Source organism: Seriola lalandi, unplaced genomic scaffold, assembly GCF_002814215.2.
Source record: "Seriola lalandi dorsalis isolate HSWRI2012SDOR001 ecotype SW California unplaced genomic scaffold, Sedor1 jcf7180002054553, whole genome shotgun sequence".
NCBI lineage: Eukaryota > Metazoa > Chordata > Actinopteri > Carangiformes > Carangidae > Seriola > Seriola lalandi.
Window position 1 is genome coordinate 1,711,261 of NW_019525106.1, and position 19,563 is coordinate 1,730,823.

Here is a 19,563-nt window from a genome sequence, read left to right on the forward strand (position 1 = left end):
GTGTGTGTGTGTGTGTGTGTGTGTGTGTGTGTGTGTGTGTGTGTGTGTACGTACGTACGTACGTACGTACGTACGTATACATGTACGTGTACTATGTTCTTCAGTCACAAGTACGCGACCACAGCCTTTGACATTTCTTCTGTTTTCTTTTTTTCCTTTTGCTTTGATGTTGTGCTGTGTCTCATCTCCATCTCTATTCTGTGCCACTGATGGTATCTGTGCTGAAAAGGACTGCAGTGTGCGTATGTGCACGCTTGTGTGTGTGTTGGCCTGGATTTGTCAGCAAGCTTGATTGAGGGCTGATTGAGTGACAGTTAACAGAGACATCCATGGAGATTTGATGGAGATGGAGATGTGGGGTGTCTAGTCCTGTTTGACTAAACCCAGAAAGAAGTAGCTCTCTTTGGAATAAAAGCATAAGGCTGAGAGTGCTTTGCTTTTTCTTACTTGAAATGTCCACTGACTTTCCAGTGACAGGAATGAAGGCAACATGTTCCCAATTAGTTTTCATTGCTACTATGAGCAGGGATAATGCTCATTACTTCTCTCTCGATTGTCTCGCCTCTCCCCGTCAGACGCTGGAATGTGTTTGTTTGCGCGTCAAACCTGCAGCTTCGTCAGCAACAACACACACGTAAACATCGAGGCACAGTGGCTTGATCTCTTTTTGCCCACATCACAGGAAAACGTCAGCTCCCCCCCCCAAAAAATTGTGCTGATAACCAAACTGCTATGGATTGAAGTCATTTAACGTCACTGTGATTTGAGAGTGTTTCTCTTGTTATGCTCCATCAAACCTTTTAACACCACACAAGGCTCCTCCATTGTCCTTTTGACTCTCTACTTTTTATCTGTCTTTCCAGTGTTGTTTGTGGTTGCTCTTAACCCACATTGACTGCAATCGCTGGCTCTAGTCCTCACCTTTATATCTTTATCTCTTTACTCTCTCCTTTTTTCTGCTTCTCTGCCACAACACCCAGCATGCATTTCAATTTTATTTTCCAAAGCTTTTCCATTCGCAACCCTGTAACCAGTGCCATCTCCTAAAAACATCACCTGTTGGGTCAAGGTCATCCAGATAGACACATGGTGATTAACACAGCCACAGCGGCGCACACAGCATATTTAAACCCAAAACCATGTACAGTAAGGCTTCCTGGAAGTCCCTCGTGGTTAGTGGAGGGAAGGAGCACATTTAGAGCAGGGCCATATGAAGAACACATGTGGGCACAGGAAAACAGACTCTGTCAAGACAGGACACCCTTGGCTGTAGCCTTTAGTCTCCTTCTTTCGATAAGATCTGCAGAGCACATCCACCACATGTGGACTTCTCCCTGGAACCAAAGCAAACAGTTTGTAGCTCATAGATAACCAAAAGAAGATGTGTATTTTCAAGGAAAGTTAGTAACCAAGCGTATTGGTTGAGGTAGAGGTGTGACTTTTGGAATCCCTGCCACATGTTGTGATTTAAGAGGTTAGGTCTGCATAAACATATAAAGGTTCAGATAATGTTTAGGGGATGCAGACAGGGCCAGAACTGTCATCATCAGGTTGCCCTGTATTTTTGCTGCAAATTTGTGAGATTCCTTATCACACAATCACCATGTCTGTGTGTTTCCTTTGAAAATGCTGGGGAGTATGTTTGGACTTGTGTCTATGTTTGTGTGGCGGGGAAAACTTACAGCTTGACTGCCCACGTGTATGGGCTGATGCGATAATCAAACCCTGACCCGACACTTTGTTTGTGTTACTGTGTGTCTCTAGAGGATATGTCTCTTTGGGTATGATCCCACTAATTTGGGCTACATCTGTGTATAACTGTGTGCATGTGTGGACCCATGTCTTATGAGGGAATTAGAGGAGTCTGTCCATTCATCTACATCTTCTGTGTCTCTCTCTCTCTCTGCTGGCCATCCCCTCTCTGCCTCTGTCTATCTGTGTTGTGTTGGCCATCTGTGTGTCACTGCAGGGTCACAGACAGTGTTGGACAGAATACAGTCAAACGATGGTAGCCAAGTTTCCTCTCCCAGCACTGAGATAATCTGCCTATTGACCATAACAGGGGTGGAGGGAGAAGTTAGAGGAGGGAATGGGGTGGTGTGTGGTGGAATGTGACACTGATGAAAGGACGCCTTCTTTGAGCACGTTCTGAGAAATGGAATTTCCTTTGGTTCATCTTGTGTCAAACAGGATGTGAAGATGATGCTTCTCTTCAAAAGATGGATGCACGTTTTGCAAGTGTGTCTCGTGTCTGTCAGTACATAATATGTGACTATGAATTGGACTATTAATATCTCGAGTGACTTTTTGTTGGTAAGTGTGCCTCTGCATATGCAGAGGAGTGGAGACTGCAGAGGAAGTCAGTCAGACAGCAGTTAAACAGAGCACAGCTTAAGCCACGCACAGAGCACCCCTCAGTGCTTTCCCCCTCTTCTCCACCTCAAAAAGCAAAACGCTGCCTCTAAAAACAGTCATAATGCCAACACGATCATCAGCTTATCAAATCTGATTCTGTTTAACTCCATGTAAACCCAATGGGATTATTAAACATGTTAGGATTAGACATTTGTTCCACCTGTGTGCCCTGTAGACACAAGTGTGACTAATTTCAGCTCTATTGAACAAGCATTCTCATTATTTTCCATGTGTTAAGGATTAGGTAACAGTCCATACAGTGCACATACTGTACATACATGTGTCGACGTGTCAGTGCCCTGGCCTTTTGGTACTTCTGTTAAAAGGCATTGTAAAGGCACTCTCAAAGCCAGCCTGACAGTAGTTAAATATATAATGTATATCTAAGACCAAGCCAAGCATTCCGTCTGACAGGTCAAGAGGGAGGAAGTTGTGAGGCGGGAGAGGTCAACACACCTTTCTGTTATTAACTAAACACACCAACAATATCATTCTTTGTCTATAGTTAATAGCCTGCTTTGGGCATGAAAGTCCTCGACCCACTGAAGGAGCCTTTCAGCAATCCAGTCAGGTGCTAAGAAAAGGGTGTGTGTGTCTGCATGATGGGGCTGAAAGGGGCAGATGTGTCAAGAGTTTAAGGTGGATAAGGGGGAGGGGGCGTCACCCTGAGGGTCAGTAAGTCATAAATACTAAATAAACACCCACCCAGCGGGTCAGCTGAGCGCCAGCTAAACTGTGGAGTGAATGCAGCTTTCATTTCATCGAGTTGGTTTCATACAAACATTTTGACAGAGTTGTTTTATTTAGTTTCGCCGAAGGGCTTTGCTTTGACACAAGGGCTGCAGATAGGACCCAGAGCACAGGCAGCCTGATGTCAGGAGAACAATGGGGCAAGTTAACAGAGAGGCAAGCCCACACGTGAAAATGCAGGAAGGATATGTCTTGATGCGTCTCTGTGTCTGTGATAACATTGTCTCTCAATGGCAGTGTCTGAATAGACAAAGATAAAAAACACACACACAGAGCAGCACTTGCATTCGAACACACAAAAAAACAAAAGAAAATCACTTGAGATAGAGACACAGACTGATAAGTGGCAAACAGACAGACAAAGATTGAAAGGAATTTACACTATCTTGCAGTGGGCTTTCCCCCTAGATGCAGGTGTGACAACTAGTGTTCCCTTAAACTCATTAGGATGTCTGTGTGATGTCTGCTGTGGATGAGAGAATAGAAAGAGGAGAGGAAAACAGATTCCTGACATCCATCTTGTCTGGATGGGTAGCTATCATCTCCAGCCCCATGCTGGCAGAGACAAACTTTAGTGGGGGCCCCTCTCCTTGTCCTGACCCTGTGGAAACCTCCCAAGAGCTCCAACTCTTTTGCTGCTCCCTGTGTTCCAAGTCTTGAAATGCCATCATCATCTCCTGCAGAGGGGAGCACTAGGACACCAATAACATAATATTTTGCATGTGTGTCCGTGAGACTGTGAGTGGGTGAATGACAGATGTTTGTATGTCTCTATGCATGCATTTGCATATCAATTCCTAACCACAGTTGGATAGAGAAGAGATAGAGGCCCCGATTTCAAAACGGTTTAAACGGTTGAAACATTATGGAGTTTTACAAGGTGTGGCACCCTGTACTGTTAAGTTAACAACTTTTCCAGCAGAGGAGAGGAGAGTAGTATTATTAAAGCCTTTTAAAAAGGTTTAACATGGCGATTAAGACCCTAGGGGATGAAAGCAGGTCTAATGTATCTACCTTGCTCAGTGCTGAAAAAATACAGACAGGGAGCAGAGCAAAGTGGAAAAGGAAAGGCAGGAGTGAGGGACAATGACAAGCACAGAGAGAGAAAGAAAAATCACAGAGCAAGAAATGAACCTGCCTAGTGGTTCTTGGCTCTAGTGCACTTCTGCTCTGAAGGCCATAATTACCCTCTGACCAACTCGTGTTGGTAGCTAGAGAGTGGTGAGGTCAGCAGTTAGCTGGCTAGCACAATGAGGTCAAGTACTATTCATGCCCTGGCTTGTTCATTTCTGCATGCAACTCTCCATCTAACGCTCTCTGGCTGTCCATTCAGGCTATCTTTGTCACGTATGAGTGCGTGCATGTCTGCAAGCTGGTTTATGTGTCACCACAGTCTGAAAATCGAATCAGAGAAAGACTCGCCTCCCCTCCATCTTCTGTCTTCCAAACTTTCTCTTTCCTTCTCTTGCCTCTCCTTTCTTTCTCTCGGCTCAGCGGTCGTCTCTTGTGCGTCCTGCCAGGTCTCCTCTGGCCAAGGGTCAGCCAGAGACTTCCCGCGCAGGGCTGCTGTTATAGTCAGGCTCATGGGAACCTGGAGCTCAGAGACAACGGCTGGGGAAGGCATCATTATTACACACACACACACACAACAGGAGGCTCGATTTTTAATATGCGCAATAATCTCTGGGTATCATATTGTGGGACGATGGCTGATGGGCTCACTCAGGCTTTCGACAGGGGACGAAAGAGGTCTTCTTTTTTTCCATTTCCTTCTTGAAACGCCATTACTGTCTTCATGCAGAATTGTTTCTTAACACAAGGTCTCCTCAGCTCCTTCTCAACTTCATTACGGTGTGTGTGTGTGTGTGTGTGTTATGTTTCTCCCAAGTGGCACAAGGTAAAACATAGCTAATTATCACCCTGCAGTTTTTGCAATCGCTTTTGAGACTTCACAGGCTGAAATTGGAGAATGGGAGTTGTCCCAGGGTAGGGAAACTGTGTGTGTGTGTGTGTGTGTGTGTGTGTGTGTGTGTGTGTGTGTGTGTGTGTGTGTGTGTGCGCGTGTGTGCGCGTACGTGCATGCCTACCCAAAGCTTAAAGCTTTGGGTTGTCCAAACCCCAACTCTGAACACATGGCTAGCAGTTGAATGAAATATCCCACGAGCCTCTCCTGTCTGTCTAGCCATTTGTGGTCATGGGGTTTCCCAAGCGGGCAAAGCAGGGGCTGTTTATCTTGGAATGGGGCAGGAAGTACAATAACTAAAAGTTTGGGCAAGAATACGAAAAGGAGAAGGATTGGGCAGAAAATAGAGATTTTGTCAAGTGAAAATGTGTCAGACACTGCACAAATGATGGGGGGTGGGGTCGGGGGGGTGGCAGGACCTGCACATATGCTCAGCTATCACCATCCCACCCAGACAGACCCTACAGTGGGAAAAGGAGAATGAAAACAGATTTGTCACTCAGTCTGCTGTTTGCACAGGAGCTGTGTGAGTGTGTGCAAGAATAGTCTTCTCCCCCAATCTGTTGCACACAAACATTCCTCTAAAGCAATCACACACCCACACACATACACACCCCGCTCCTTTTCAGGGTCTGTGCTGGGCAGTTAGGTCCCTCTGGGAAGGGTAGAGGGGTTTGTGTGTTTTAGTGTGTGTGGTCAGGATGTGGCTAGCACCTCTCACTAGTCATGATTTACCAACAATACCCACGGTGGTTAGAGCCTGACACTCAGCACATAGTACAAGTCTGAGTTGGTCGACTGTACAACAATCTGGAAACTTTTTTCCATATTCCCGTTCCCTGAATTTGTTCACATTGTAACACAGTCTCACTTGAGAAGTGTGTTTGTCGTTCATGGCGATTTATCGGTTGTTTCCTGCCAAGCTAGGTTTTATTAATTTCTGTAAAAAGGGTGTAATGGGTAATATACAATGTGGCCTGTCTAAAAATGTATATGTGTGTGTGCCAGGGTGTGAGTTTCTGTGAATTTTTGTGTTAGGAAGCGCTTAAAGTCTGTCAGCTATTATTTAGCCATTGTGGCTTTGGGAATCATTGTGGGAACGTCAGTTGAAGTGAATTGACCGGGTCTTCTCTAATACTCGGGAAGAAATGCATTAACACACACACGCACATGCACACACACACACGCACACGCTCATGAGAACTGCTCAGCTTCCTAAGCAGTTAAAAGGCAAATGGCCTTTGGCTTTGACATTGCTTGTACTTCTTAAAGTGCACTGTTTGTTAAAGTGCTCTGGTTTTATAGTTAGAAGAAATATGACGGGATGGAAGGAAGCAGAGATGGAGAAAGGCAACAGTCTCTCTTGAGGTGATATCTCTTCTTGTCTGTGATCCTTGTCTTTCTTTTTCCATCTGCTGCTTAGAGGAGAGGGCTTCAGTGGGTGGTCCACAGAGACCCGTGGAGCAGTTGCCTCTTATGACCCGCAAAACACACACACACACACACACACACACACACACACATGCGCGCACACACGCTCATAGAAATACACACACAAAAAACCCCAAAAAACTATGGATTAAACCTGTCTGAAGTTGTTGAGATGACCTTATAAATTGGTTTCAATGACACACACTGAGTAAGGCTTGCCTGTAGCACCTGTAAAGGTAACAGCTGGGAACACACACTGAAACAAACGCCCCACTCATTGTGCATATGCACACATACGCTCACCTCCCACAACTTTTATTTGCGTTGCTGCCATGCCAGGGCTGAGGAATGTGTGAGCAGGTGCCCCCTGCAGAGAGGAAACAGCAAACACTCATCACACTGAGTATGTCACTTGTTTAGGATCAGATTTGCAACACTGCTCACACACAGATGACAGTAGTGATGACGCAGGGTGGTACCTGTAATTTCAGCAATTTCAGAGCAATTCACATAGCTGTGACCTGTCCCAGGCTGAAGGAAAGAAATTCTAAAAGTTATAAAGGATTTACAGAAGCTCACAATCTGAAATCTGTCCATCAAGCCAGAACAATTCCTGTTTTTTTTTTTTTTGTTTTTTTTGTTTGTTTTTTTTTATATTCTGCCAAAATAAACAGAAATTATAAGAAAAACACACTCATGATCTGACATACATTCACACATTGCCACTTCTTTTCTTTTTGTATCCTCTGTTGTTTCAAGTGTTGGTTCTTACTTTTTGTTTACTCATTGTGGTTTGTTTATTCATTCTTTTTATCGCCAGTTTGTTTCCTCTCCAGCAAGTGTGTAATGAAGTTTAGAGACGGTCACATGAACACAATCATCTTTTCCATAGGAAAAGGAAAGAGGGGAAAGTGATAATTTTATCAGTCTGAGCGCACAAAGACAATACGGATGGTTCTGTAACCCTCACTCAAACATCCTCCACTGGGAGCATGTGTGTGTTTGTGTGTTATGCTTTGCTGTGGTTAAAACACCCTGTCTTCTTTTAAACCCTCATCAAAGGTTGTATATGTGTGTGAATTGTGAGCGTTTTTTTTTTGAGACAAGGAAAAAAGGATAGTAAAAAATGGGGAAATGTTGGAAAAATAAACAATGACATGCATCAAAAAGGATTTTTTTTTTGCTTTTTGCTTGTGTTGCAACCCTTTTGTATTCGTGTTGTGCCACATTGGGGAGGTCCTGATCCCCTGGTTCACCACTATTGTACTGTATGTAAAAGTGTGTGTGTGTGTGTGTGTGTGCGTGTGTGTGTGTGTGTGTACTTGTGTAATGATGACGTGGACACAATGAGGCTTTGTTAAATTTTTAGTGTGCCCCATAGTGCTGACCACCACACGAGTGTGAGTGTGTGACTTTGTGTGTGTAAGTGTTGCTTTGTGGATGTGTAGAGTTGGGGGTCAGGAGGTGACATAACTGCATCAGAGGACGGTCCTTTTTTTGCTGGCTCCTTTTTGAGTTGTGGACACTCCCTCTGTGTTGAGTGTGTGTGTGCGTGTGTGTGTGTATGTGTGAGGGGTGTGTATGGGGTGTGTGAGGGTCAGGGGTGAGCTGTAAACCCCCCTGGGTGTCAGATGGGTCATACAGCCAGTTGAATGAGGTGACTGGTCTGGTTAAAGGTAGTTTACTGCTTCCTGCTAAAGAGGTGGACATCTTGACACGCCCTGCAGGTCCCTAACACACCCAGGTCACAAACGCACAGAATATTTAGAGCTTCTGTCATCTGCGAGACTGACACATGGGCACATGATTTGTGCATGTGATGACACCTCAATGCCTGGTGCATACCATTTTTTAATTCTCTGCAGATATGTGTGTGTGTGTGTGGTCAAACTGCACTGGACACATTTATCAGAATGTCAACATGTGTGTCTGAGGTTGGGTGGTCCATTGATTTATACACATGTTCCATCAGTGGCATTGATTTCTTTACTAATTCTATGACGTTTTCTGCCCACTTGAACAATCTAATGTTACGACTGCTCTAATCTGCATCCCCTCCCACCGTAGAGCGCTCACCTCTCCTCTGTCTTTCACAGTGAGGACAGTTGTTGTCAACAATGGCATTGACAGCAGTAGAGTCAGACAGCTGTAAATGGACCAGCCCCACTCATTACTGCAGACAAAAGAACTATGGACCTTTTGAACAAAGCTCTGCTCCGTTCACTGCCCGCTGCTGTGACAGGCTGCTCGGTTGTAATGCTCATGAAATATGATGCATACTCATCCTCACTATTTATCTTATTTATCATCCATATAGTGGATGGAATGAGTCTGTGAGTGGTTGGTCTTTCTTAATGCAAGTTTAATTGGAACATGGCAGTAAGTATATTAGTCCAACAAGGCTCTTCAAGTAGTGTTGCGTCTATAAAAGAAAATGTAGCCTCCATTGCTTATCGAGCTGATTGTGCAGGTTTCAGTCACTTAAACTAAGATGGAGCACTTTTTAAAATTATTGGTATTGCGAGTAACTTGCAAAAGGATCTGAGTACGTCTTCCACTGCTCTCTGTAGCTGATGCAAACATAGGCCACACCTTATATTACAGACACACAGAGACACACAGAAAACCATACTGTACAACACACTTACTATATTTTTGTTTGATTGAACAACAATAAGTGGCTGCCCAGAAAGTGGTTTTCCTTTTCCTGAGCTTCTTTTCCACTCTGCTTTGAGTCCAAAGATTTAGTTTTAGGCAATGAGAGAGAGAGAGAGAGAGACAGAGACAGAGAGAGAGCGAGCGAGAGAGAGAAGGAGGAAGGAGGAAAGAGGAAAGGAGTGATTGAAAGAGTGAGTGAACCTCCACTCCTAATCATAATCCATCCACCATCCCCCCACCCTTGTTTTTTTCCCCCAATTTGACTCACTGCGCTGTGTGCCATGATTTTGCTCTCTACCCAGCCCAACGCGGAATGTTAATCAGCAGAAAGCTGCTTTAGATTTACAAGGGGGAATTTGGATCCAGTTCTTTGAAACGTCAAACTCCTAAGTCCCTCTATCAAAACCGCTTGTTGGACTGTGAGAACCATGCTGCAGCCGGAAAAAGTTTATTTCTGAACAGTCGGGAAAGGATTTGATGCTGTTAACTTGCATCCTCTAAGCTTTTGAAAGTGAAGTACCTGTGTCTTTCTGTGCATGAAACTCTGGTGGGAACGGGGTAGCATCGCATTCTCAAAGTGTGTTAATTAATGTCAACATGTGAATGCTCAGTTTAGTGTGTAATTGAGGAGGAGGGGGAGGAGAGAAGAGTGACATAGCTATAGCTGGGCTGTTGAAGAGTTAGACGCTCAATCTAATAAGTAATGATGAGTCACGATGTGCTTTTTATGGATGTTATTCCAGCAGGGGTTGAAGTGATAATGAAACAGTGCCACGTGCATCTTTGTGCAACACAGACACAGAAGTGTCTAATACTGAGGTTATTTCAGTCTTAATGTCAATTTTAAAGTTGCCATGGAGGTGAAGGTTTATCAATGACAAAACCAATGAATTACACAGTTTATAAGCTTACAACGCTGAAATCGTTTTTTACATCTGACCACCAGCAAATGGCCAGAGTTCATGTTTATTTGATGGTAAATGGTTTCAAACATCCATCTTTACACACACTTAGAAGAAGTGTTTTTATGCATCTTGTTCACTAAGAGAAGTGAGAGATCCATGCAGCCAACTGGCCAGTGACGCTTTAACTTTGCTGGATTTTCCTCTTCTGAAAAGAATTTCCAACTCAGTCCTTAGTACTGTGATTAACTGACTTTAATGTGTGTGTGTGTGTGTGTGTGTGTGTGTGTGTGTGTGTGTGTGTGTGTGTGTGTGTGTGTCTCTGTGTGTCTCTGTGTGTCTCTGTGTGTCTGTCCGTGTGTCTGTCCGTGTGTGTCTGTCCGTGCGTGCTTGCATGTGTGTGTGTGTGTGTGTGTGTGTTTGCATGCGTTACTGAGAATGGCGACGATCTAGAGTTCAGGTTCAGGCCTTTGCTCAATGAGCGTGTTGTCTGCCATCCAAACTGACTGGCTCTCTGTTTTCGCTCCCTAGACGGTCCAGCTGAGAGAAAATGAGCTGATCATAGAGACAGAGTGGGAGCAATTAGAGCAAACACACACTTGCATTCATATGCACGCACACTTTGTGCTGCTTTGCCCAGCCTGCTGCCCATAGTGTTATTTGTCGGAGAGCTGAATAGAGGGCAGCTTGTTCTTTAAAAGCGAGGTTAACTGTTCCTGTTTAAAATGGGTGAATAAAACAGCCATTGGTCTGTCCCAGCCAATAAGATCCAGTCTTTGCTATGTTCATAGTGTGGTGAAGGAGCTGTTGACACTAATGAGAATTGTTCTCTAAACCGTAGCACATATATTGTCACCATTATATTTTGCTTTCCTGACTTTGTTTATTTGTCAAACACTCATGGGTATGTTTTGGATGCTGACATCATCTCAGTAGTAAAAGTGGATTCAATTATGAGAGGGCGGGTTTGAGGTTAGATGTCTATGTGGATGTGTGTAATATCCGTTGTCCTGTGTCATTAGAGAAAACAAAACCAGCCTCCATATACAGTATTGCATATGGAGCCCCAGTGCTGTTCAATAACCCAGTGAAACCTATAAAACTATGTCATCTAGTAATGGAGCTATACCGTCCCTTTGCTGCACACTATGTGAAGCGGTGTCACATATGGAAACGGGGAATGTTGAATGAGACTAGATAGCCACAGGCACCACAGTTGGGCCCGGAATGTAAAATATAAAACATGATTAGAGAGAGAAGGAGGGAGAGTAAAGGGGAGGAGAGGATGAGGGCGAGAGAGCTGAAGTCATGTTCAGGATTAGGGTTAGCTGTGTAGCGGAGCTAATGGCGATATTTTTCAAGGCTGTAGGAAACCAAAGCCAGCCCTCTCAAATCCTACCACTCCCAATTTGTGTGTGTGTGTGTGTGTGTGTGTGTTTGTTTGGGGGTGGTGGTATGTATGTTATTGCCAACCACATTTACAGCTTCACTGTAAATTTTTTGCACCGTTACAATTCAGTGTGGCCTATTTTTCGTGAGTTTGAGCACCTCAGATTTACTCACAACCATTTTATGTGATTCTAGATATTTTATCCATCTTGCTTGATTTTCCATATGAGCAGGAAATAGTTGGTCGCTCATGGTTGTAGTAACAGCTTTATATTTCTTTAGGTTTACAGTGTAATATTTGAATGTTATAAAACTGTCATTTCTCTTTTGAAGATTCAGCTAACCCTGTATGGAGATTCAGATCTAATCTTTGTGGCTTTGCACACTGGGATTCCTGGCAAACTTCTAACAGCAGACAGATCCAAAAATCTTACTTTCAGCCTGTGGGCAGGAAGTAGATTTCCAACTTTCAAATCGTAGTTTTAACCCTCTTTGTGTTTTTATTTCCTAGAAAATATGTTAACAAATCAAACATCCAACACTGGATAACAGCAAGAGTCTGAGAACAACAGGCATATAAGCCACTTGAAGTTCACATCATTCACATTCACCAAATATAGAAACTTTCCTCTCTCTGCATCTAAGCGTGGGTCTTGCAGTGATTAATGATGTGTGTGGGTGTTCTCACTCAGCAACTTGGGGAAGCCCCCTTTTTACACAGCTGATACGGTTACTTCCTCTTTTAGCCCCAGCTGAGCACCACCTCTGACCCGTGACCTGTCGCAGCCGGGGGTCACCAGAGGTGTCAGGGGACATCGACCAGACCCCACTTCACTTGTCTATCATGGTCTGTGATTTATCAGGCACTGACAGGCATGTGTGTGAGAGAGATCAATAACTTTTTAAGCCTTTTAAATCAGAAAACAGCTCGATTTGGACACACACATTCAAGTGAATGGTCACTTCAGTCCAAACTAAAAATTTAAGTGTAAGCAGCTTCAGCTTATGAATGCTTCTCTGTCTGCTCCCAACTGCACATAGGTAGTTTGTATTTTTGAAAGACGCGCTCATATGCTAACTTTTCAGATGAATGATTATTTTTAGCCCAAATACGAATAGAGCACTTTAAGCTTGTAAATGCCCCTCTGTCCCACTGAGATTCTGTTTAGACAAGGATTGTGAGGAGGGTCCACCAAAGCAAGCAAACACATTGATATTTTTAACCCTGTATGCTGAATCTGCTGTGAGCATAGCAGAACAAAGCTAATACCTTTGGTTCATCAATGTTAAGTTTATTCATGAATTTAACTGTAACCCTTTCAAAATTCTTGCTCAGTGCCTCCATAAAAAAAGACCTGTGTGTGGCACACAATCTGTAAAACCAGAGAAGAATGTGTGTGTGTGTGTGTGTGTGTGTGGGTGAGGTTGGATGTGTGAAAAACAGGTGTTTTGGAACCTTTTTAAGGGTGGAAAACAAGAGGGCAGGCCTGTGAGTGAAGGATCACATCTGGCCTATAGATTTCAATGAAATGAAATGAAGTGTGAGCATTTGTGTGTGTCTTTTGTTGTGTGAAAGGCGTACTCTCTGAAAGATGGAGGAGATCAGGAGACTGTGGGAGTGATACACACCCAATAACAGCCCTGTCAAACTGTGTACTATTGTGTGACTGTCCACCCTCCACACAGGGACAAGCATATAGCCTCCTGGCCCAGAATGAGAGCTTGTTTCTGGGTAGGGGAAGTGGCTTTGAAGCGCTCTTTCCCTGGCTTTCTGATCTATCCACACTGTAATGAATGAAGAGGCTGTTAAAGGAGGAAAGGCAGGTGTTCACTCATGTGTGTGTACATGTGCATTCCCCCCCGTCCTTAGTCCTTGAGTTTTTCTATCAGCCCACTGAGAGCATACAGCAGGAGCAAAGCTGATCATGTCCTTCTGTCTTTCACACACACTCTCTATGGTAGACAAAACAAATGTGCACACAGACCAATTATGGTTCAAGAATGTGCTCTTTTTGGGGCTGAGCTGCTGGGAACATAAGTGAAACTAAAAGCTGTGAAAGAATATCACATCACACAGAAAATTTCAGGGTCTGAATCCCTTTTAGCAGAAAACTGTTTATCACTACATGCTAGCAGTTACATAACCTAAATCGATGTATCACAAAGTCACACAGTGGTCCAGATTTTTCTTTGTGAAATCAGTAACATATTTCTAAACAGATTAAAAATTTGAAATGCAATCCAAAGTTGATTCATGGTGTGCAGTTTTGCTGTGGTCTTTTAGAATTTAGAACAGTTTTTTCTGGCCCGTTACTGAAGGTCAAACCAAAGCCTAGATATTTTCTACCCTAATGCTGCTACCAAGCACGTGTGCTAAAAACACAAACTTGGAGTCAAGTAGAACAAATTTTGACAAGGGAGATAACATGAGATATCACAAGAGCAACAAAGAATGAGAGTTGAGGTATGTAGGGGAAGCCAGTGATGAGTTCACTGCAGCTAGCGTTAACCTTAACTCAAAGTTCTTTTTGGCATTTTATTGGCAGGCTCAAAGTTGTTATGATTTCCTGACAATAGACTGAAATTTGGTTTGACAGCATTGATGTGATGTGACTAATAAGGACACCTAACAAGATTGACAGCTGAAAATTTTTCAGCATAACAAAAAGTAGTTGTTGGATTTTTCTGACCTTGTTTTGGCAGTCTGTCCAACATCATTGTGAGTGATAGCTTGGCTGAGCTAGGAGGAGCTGTAATGGTTTTGAGAGATAGTTTGAATGGGCTGGGGACTGCCACAGGCTTTGTGGTAAGTTTCAGCTGTGATTTGTAGCTGGGATTCCCACATGACATTTGCAGGGTCAACCTCAGAAATGAAGCCATAATAGCCGCAAAAGAATGAATCCCTTGTGCCACTTGTCTTCCCCTGCCTCACCCTCCTCACAGTTTCAGATATTCCTGTCTTTCTCCCCAGCCCCTCCTCTGCATGACTCATTCGTCTTCCACCAAAAGCTCTGCAACCCGCAGTCCCACTCCTCCTCTTAGCTTCTACTCTCATCCCCTCCTCCTTCATCTTATCCTCAGCCTCTCCCGGTGCCAGAGAGAAATGATGCATATAGTGCTGGAGCTGCCGGTGCTCATGATATTCGTGGTGATGGTGGGGACAGGCCTTGGTTGGCTTTCAGACCTACATCAGGCCCAAATGACGCAGGCTGGGGTTCAGCGGTGAGGCAAGCCACGGGGTGGGACTGTGGGAACTGCTGAGAGTGTGGTGCTGTGCGAATATTTGCCACAGCTTCGAAAGAATATGGCAGAATCAATTGAAACTATATTAACATTTCGAAAGAATTAGTTTCTGTTGAAGACGCGTCTATTTAAAGCATGCTAAATTTAGGCTGAAAATGATAAAAAAAAAAAAACTTCCAGAGATGTCAAATCAGTGCCTGTTTGACATGACTGCTTTTGTAAAGCAGGAAAAAAAATGTTCTCTGTGAGCTGGTAATTTTTTTCTTTCAAAATAGTCTTATTGTCTTATTTGAATAAAAGAAAAAAAAGAGGAGAGCTGTGCTTTAACAGTCGCTGAACTGTTTTAGACCGGTTCATTACACTGGTTTAATTAGTCTATTATTAGGTTTCTATTTTGAACTGTATTTTTTGAAGACTAGAATAACGTCAGTGTGAGGTTCTTGGGGAATCACACTACAGGGAGTCCAAATAGCTATGTTAATTTGTACACTGTCGCTCAGAAACGCTCATGAACACATCCACCGACGCGTTCGTTTTTTCACACACCCTCACCCAAACTAATGAGACAGAATCTCTTAAAATGGTTCTTACACCTCAGAAGGCATGAGTCTCCCTGACATGAGTTGGAATCAAGCCATCTCTGAATGAGCCATTCACATTACATGTCACATACAGTAACACCTAATACTCAGTCATGGAGGCCTCTGTAGTTATGGTGGCCATAAACCATGGTGGTGAGGCGGCTCAGGAGAGTATGCAGAGCATGAGTTAACACAATAAGGTAAGAGGTCTCTCAAGCATGCAGCCATGTGAAAGGATAGTCCAAGGCCTTTAGAGGATAATGGGAGAAAAAGAGATTGACACAAGGTCTTGAAAAATGCTCCAGATGCTTCAACCATATTTATATATGCTCAATGTCATTTTAAGGAATGGTTAACAAGGTGAAACCCAAAAGCAAATACCCTCATCATAATTACTAAAACACCTGACACATCAAAGAAGTGCCAGCGTACTTTTCATGCACAGGCAGTGAGTGTATGGGTATGTTTTTGCTTGTGTGAGCGAACAGGGACATGCTGAAGCTTGTGTACAGATTGTTTGTCTGACGTGCATGTTCTTTGTAGCAGTAGCACTCTGCTAGAGGCAGCTGTTTCCATTGTGTTGCAGCTGGGAGTCAGCACATATTATACAAGTCAGATGATGCAGCGAAAGTACGAGAGAGAGAAAGAGAGACAGGGGGAGATAGAGTTACACTTTTGTATGGTTTCCCTTTGGCAGCATAACCCTGCCTGAGTGAACGTATTTTTAATTCTGTCTGTTTTTCATTCATGAAGCACCACTGTACGCTGAAGTGACTTCACTGCTTAGCTTTGTTTGTAGGGAGTTAACATGCCATGTGGCTGTTCCTCAATTTAAAAAATCCACCTCTCTGCTATAATCTTTCCCTCTCCTATTACTGGAGGATGTTTACATCCAGCACTTGCAATTTACTACTATATCTCATAGGTTGGCTTTCCTTTATTGTGCAATACTATCCGTACTTGTGGCCATATGCAGTTGACAGCATATTGCAAATTAAATGGTCACTGTTTTGTGCATGACAAAGCAGTGTGTTTGTGCAGCAGTGTGGTCTATTAGATAGATCCTTTGCTCCTGGTCATTAACTCATCAGTATAAAATGATAACATCCTGCTAGCCAGTTCAGACACTCTCAACTACGTTCATGACACACAGGACTCACTGCAGCGAACTGTATTTTCAGCACACAATATGCAGTAAGACTAGTCTAGTTTATATCCACTGATTGTTTGCAAACACTGCTGAAATTGCAACTGCTGCTGCTTATACAGCATTTCATTAGCTCCACCTCCACCCTTGCAAGATAGACAAGACAAGACAAGACAAGACAAGACAAGACAAGACAAGACAATACAAGACAAGACAGGACAAGACAAGATCCAAAACTAAATGCCAAAAAGCAAATTTAGATAGCACATTTCATACACAGAGGGAAAATAAAGTGCTTTGCATAATGCAGTAAAACATTCAGAGGTACACCATATAGAAAATATCAATTAAAAGGATTAAAAACACTTAATAAAAGAAATTTAAACCAGAAAACAAATACAAAGTAGATAAGGATAGAAGTGCCAGGTGGATGATTAATGGAGGTTTAGGGTTCTTATATGTGGAGGTTTGTTTCATCTTTAGATATAGTATATGCTTACTGTAAGCACATTTATTGGATCCCTAGTAGTTAAATAATAGTAATAAAATATTCTGTCCTTTGCTCATATTTTGTAAGTGCAATCCCCTCTCATGTCATGGGGATGTTGAGAAAAAGAGACTTCAGAGATGATGGTATTTTTTCTCTCACAGATTCCAGTGAGAGGACAGCTTTTGCCGGAAGCACATGGGAATGTCATTTTAGGGATGGTAGCCCATCTTTTCCCTTTTGGGAGAGTGAGGAGAGTTTGAGATGAGGAAGCTTTTATTTTCCTCAGGCTTTGTAAGTAAATCACAAACCTGCACTGATGATCTTTCCTCTTTCCATTTCTCTGTTCTATCCCACGTCCACCCCCCCACTCATTTCCTCTGGCTTGGCAGAAAGCTCACCTCAGACTGTGAAGCCAAAGTAAAGGTTAACTTTTGGGCATGTGTGTTCACCCATATCGACTAGCTGTACAGTAGCTAAAACACTCTGGTTCTTCTTACTCTGCTACATATCGCTCCAGACAGAATTACTGAAGAACCAGCAGATATATACTAAAAGGCAAAAAATAGCACTCTGTGTTCTCACCTTCACTTGTCATAACTTGTATCCATTTTAGTTCGAAAACAGCAATCACAGGAGGTACAGCAGTGAAAGAACAGGATGACATCTTCAGTTTATGTAAGAGTGATGTTATCTTCTCGCCTGCAATTAGTCTCAGCTGTCAGGGAGAATAAAAGTGCAAACCCGGTGTTTAACTGTAATATCATAATTTGTCTGATATCTGATATATATTTATATATTTTATTAATGGAGGTAAATTATGCTCCTTAGAGAGATTGGGCATTTTCATTTTATTTCACTATGACTTGTATTCAAAGACAGTGTTTTGGCTGGGCTGGGCTGACTGAATCTCCAGAGGGTCCATTTGAAGAGGAAATACCACACATGTATCAGATTGACCGTAGTTACTCCAAAAGTCATGACAGTGGATCTAAAAACAAATTTGATCAGTGATTTCATCCACACAAGTAAGCCATAAAATCGTGTCATTTTAGTTTCTTAGTATCTTACTATGAACTGTTCAAATGGACTTTTTTAACAGTAGCTGGATATGGGTGTCAAATCTGGTTTCAACAAATGGGCTGATTGGCAAATGTTTTCCCTTCTCTTTTTTGTGTAATTCATTTGTGTAATTGTACAGTTATCAAGTACTGCTATGAGGGGATCCTGTCTCATTTCACCTCCTTTTACCCCCCCCCCCTTTATTTCAGTTTTATTTACGGTGTTTTGAAATATTTAAACACTAGGTCTTTCCACCAAGAATCAGAACATAAAACTCATACTTACAAACTTAGTGTCAGTGAAGGGAACTGTTTTCTACAAATTTCATGAAGGTGTAACGAATTGCAATTCCTCATTCTTTCAAACCCAGATTTGTTTGTTTCCTCATCTGTGGGTGTGTTAGTGTAAAGAAAAAGGTCACAGTAGGGGCTGTTAGAGTCCTGGGTTGCTGGTGGTCTTCAGCAGTCTGTTGATTGATGACATCCTAAATATGAACCTCATGCCAAACCTCTGAGTGTTTCCATACACTGCAGTAATATCACCTTTAATTATCATGGATCTACTGTAACCATCCTTACGTTATCAGTTACTTCTAGTTACTAGAATATCTGATTGCAGATATGATGTGGAGGGATCAAGCATGTACAGTATGTGTTGAGCATGTTGTATAATGTCCATGATATTAAAGTGAAATGTCTGCAATGACAATGAATTCTTAACTTGATCTTAGTCTGTCTCTGTATTCCTTTCTGTGAGGCCTCAGCCTGCGTCTGATGCAGCGGGCATGTTTGTATTAGCCTGATCTCGATGTTTATTTTCCTGAAAGTGTTGAGAGCAAGGCTCACGTTCCCTTGTGTGTTTATTTGCCCTCAGTGGTGTAGGTTACATGTTACCAGGATTATAAATTCCCTCTGTAAATACCACCTCAGCAATTGTTTTGGGACTTCTGTCGGAGCAGTGAGAATGGATGTGTTGCTGAACTTTCTGAGGTTTGTTTGCATGGCTCAATAACTTATCACATGAATCATAAATGCCATTCTCTCTCTGTTTTTGTCTCTGTAGGTGTTTTGTCTCTCCCGGCCCATTTCAGTCCCTACACAGAGAACCAGCAGACGTCTGTGGACAGCAGGGAGGATGCCTATGCCCAGCTGGAGCTGAGGACGCTGGAACAGTCCCTGCTCGCTACCTGTGTGGGCAGTATTTCTGAACTCAGTGAGTACAGTGTAGTGTGTGTGAGCCTGGATATACTTTATCTTAACAGGCTGTTTCACTTTGTATATTTAATCTATTAAATTCATTTCAGCTCTTTTAGAAATCATAAAAAACTCAGTGAGGCTACAAAATGTTCTTACAGACGAGTAAACACTCCCAGACTTGATAAACATATTGTCTTTTTTTAAATACTTGCTCATATTCTGAACACTTTCTAAACACAACTTGTTATTCCCACACTGTTGGCTGGTTCTGGCTCTGCCAGAAAAACGATTTATTTCACACAGCCAAGTGACAAGCACAGATAATATATATATATTTTT

General features: G+C 42.8%; 1 protein-coding gene across 1 annotated transcript in view; it reads left to right on the top strand.

Annotated features, from left to right (window-relative positions):
* Positions 1 to 19,563, top strand: part of abtb2b (ankyrin repeat and BTB (POZ) domain containing 2b) — a 43,752-nt gene that overhangs the window by 8,466 nt on the left and 15,723 nt on the right. The window contains exon 2 of the mRNA XM_023415504.2: positions 19,091 to 19,240. Within this exon, the coding sequence (XP_023271272.1) occupies positions 19,091 to 19,240 (150 nt within the window). The remainder of the gene's footprint in view (positions 1 to 19,090; positions 19,241 to 19,563) is intronic.